The 1,417-nt window shown below is 50.4% G+C and overlaps 1 protein-coding gene across 1 annotated transcript in view; it reads left to right on the top strand.

Annotated features, from left to right (window-relative positions):
- Positions 1 to 1,417, top strand: part of SPATA21 (spermatogenesis associated 21) — a 36,855-nt gene that overhangs the window by 11,002 nt on the left and 24,436 nt on the right. The window contains 2 exon segments of the mRNA XM_003783870.2: positions 488 to 783; positions 1,132 to 1,180. Coding sequence (XP_003783918.1) covers positions 488 to 783; positions 1,132 to 1,180 — 345 coding nt within the window.

Genomic DNA, 1,417 nt, shown 5'->3' on the forward strand with positions numbered 1-1,417 from the left:
AAAAAAAAAAAATCAGTTGACCACACATGTGGGTCTGTTTCTAGACTCTGCTTTGTTCCATTTGTTTATTTATCTTTCCTTATCCCAGTACCACGTTGTTTCAATTACAATAGCTTTCTCATAAGTTGTGAAGTCAGTGTAACCCTCCGCCTTTTAAGGAGCATCATGAAGGATTATCATTCTCTGAAACATCCCTTGGAAAATCCCCTTTAAAGGGGATCTTCGCACTTTTGCAGGCTCCCATTCCACCCCCACATGGATCATGACTTTGGGTAGGCCACACCTTCTCTGGGCCTCAATTTTCTCATCCCTCAAAATATAGGGGTATCTGTCCTTACCTTCTGGAGGTGCTAGGAGGATTCAGTTAGATAATGCCTGCAGTACCTGCACCCTAGTAAGCATGTAATAACTGGGTTCTGGGTGACTGTGAGATTCCCCTGGGAACCATAACAGGGTTCGCCATCCTAGGTGTCCTTGTCCTTGGCAGGGCTCTGAGCATCACTCCACCCTAGATCACAAGGCAGCAAATGGGTCAGACATGATGCAGCCAACAGAGCCTTGTTCCACCTTGGACAGCTGTGGACAGCCCCTGGGAGACAAGCCCTCCAAGGAGGCAGCCAACGCACACAGCAGGCCCCAAGGAGCTCTGCCAGAGCCTGGCCCAGGGGAACAGGAAGAAAGCTCCCAGGAAGCACGTCCTCTAATGCCCATGGCGACTCCAGAGGAAAAGACAGCCAACCACTTCCTGCCATCCATGCCAGGACCTAAAATACCCAAAGAAGGGTAAGTCGCTCTCCAATGCCATCCCCTTCCTGATTCCCTGCTCCCACCAAGTTTGCTTTTCTGCCAAAAGTCACAGGTGAGGTGAGTTCTAGTCTTGACCTAGTGTAGGACCTCAGGCAAGTCATGCCTCTCTGGGCCTCAGTTTCCCCATCTGTATAATAGCTCTAATATTAGAATCCTTTGTCCCTTGGGCCTGTGTACAGGGGAATGAGGAGCCCCTCTGAGATGAGAAGGCCTAGAGGATGAAGCTGGGTTGATAGAACTGAGTCCTCTGGGGCTGAGAGGTAGGTAGGAGGGGCAAGCCTTGGGCTGAGTCCTCCCCTACCTGGGAATTTCTCTCCTATTTAGGGGCGAGGCTGTGGAGACCCAACCAGCACAGGCACCTCTTCTTCTGTCAGTAAGTAGGGCCGCAGTGGGATTAGGGATGGAGTATGGGGAATGTGGGGACTCAGAAGGAGGAAGAGAACAGAGGTGGAAACGGGACAGGATTCGGAGTTAAACCGGGGGAGGTGTGTGTGAGAGTGAGCACATGTGTGTGCATGTGTGTATGTGTGTGCATGTGTGTATGTGTGTGCATGTGTGTATGCACGTGTGTATTTTGGGGAGGGTGTCAAAGATGCTCTTTTTTTTTTTT

This window comes from Otolemur garnettii, unplaced genomic scaffold, assembly GCF_000181295.1.
Source record: "Otolemur garnettii isolate 467f Iridium unplaced genomic scaffold, OtoGar3 scaffold00009, whole genome shotgun sequence".
In the NCBI taxonomy this organism is placed as follows: domain Eukaryota; kingdom Metazoa; phylum Chordata; class Mammalia; order Primates; family Galagidae; genus Otolemur; species Otolemur garnettii.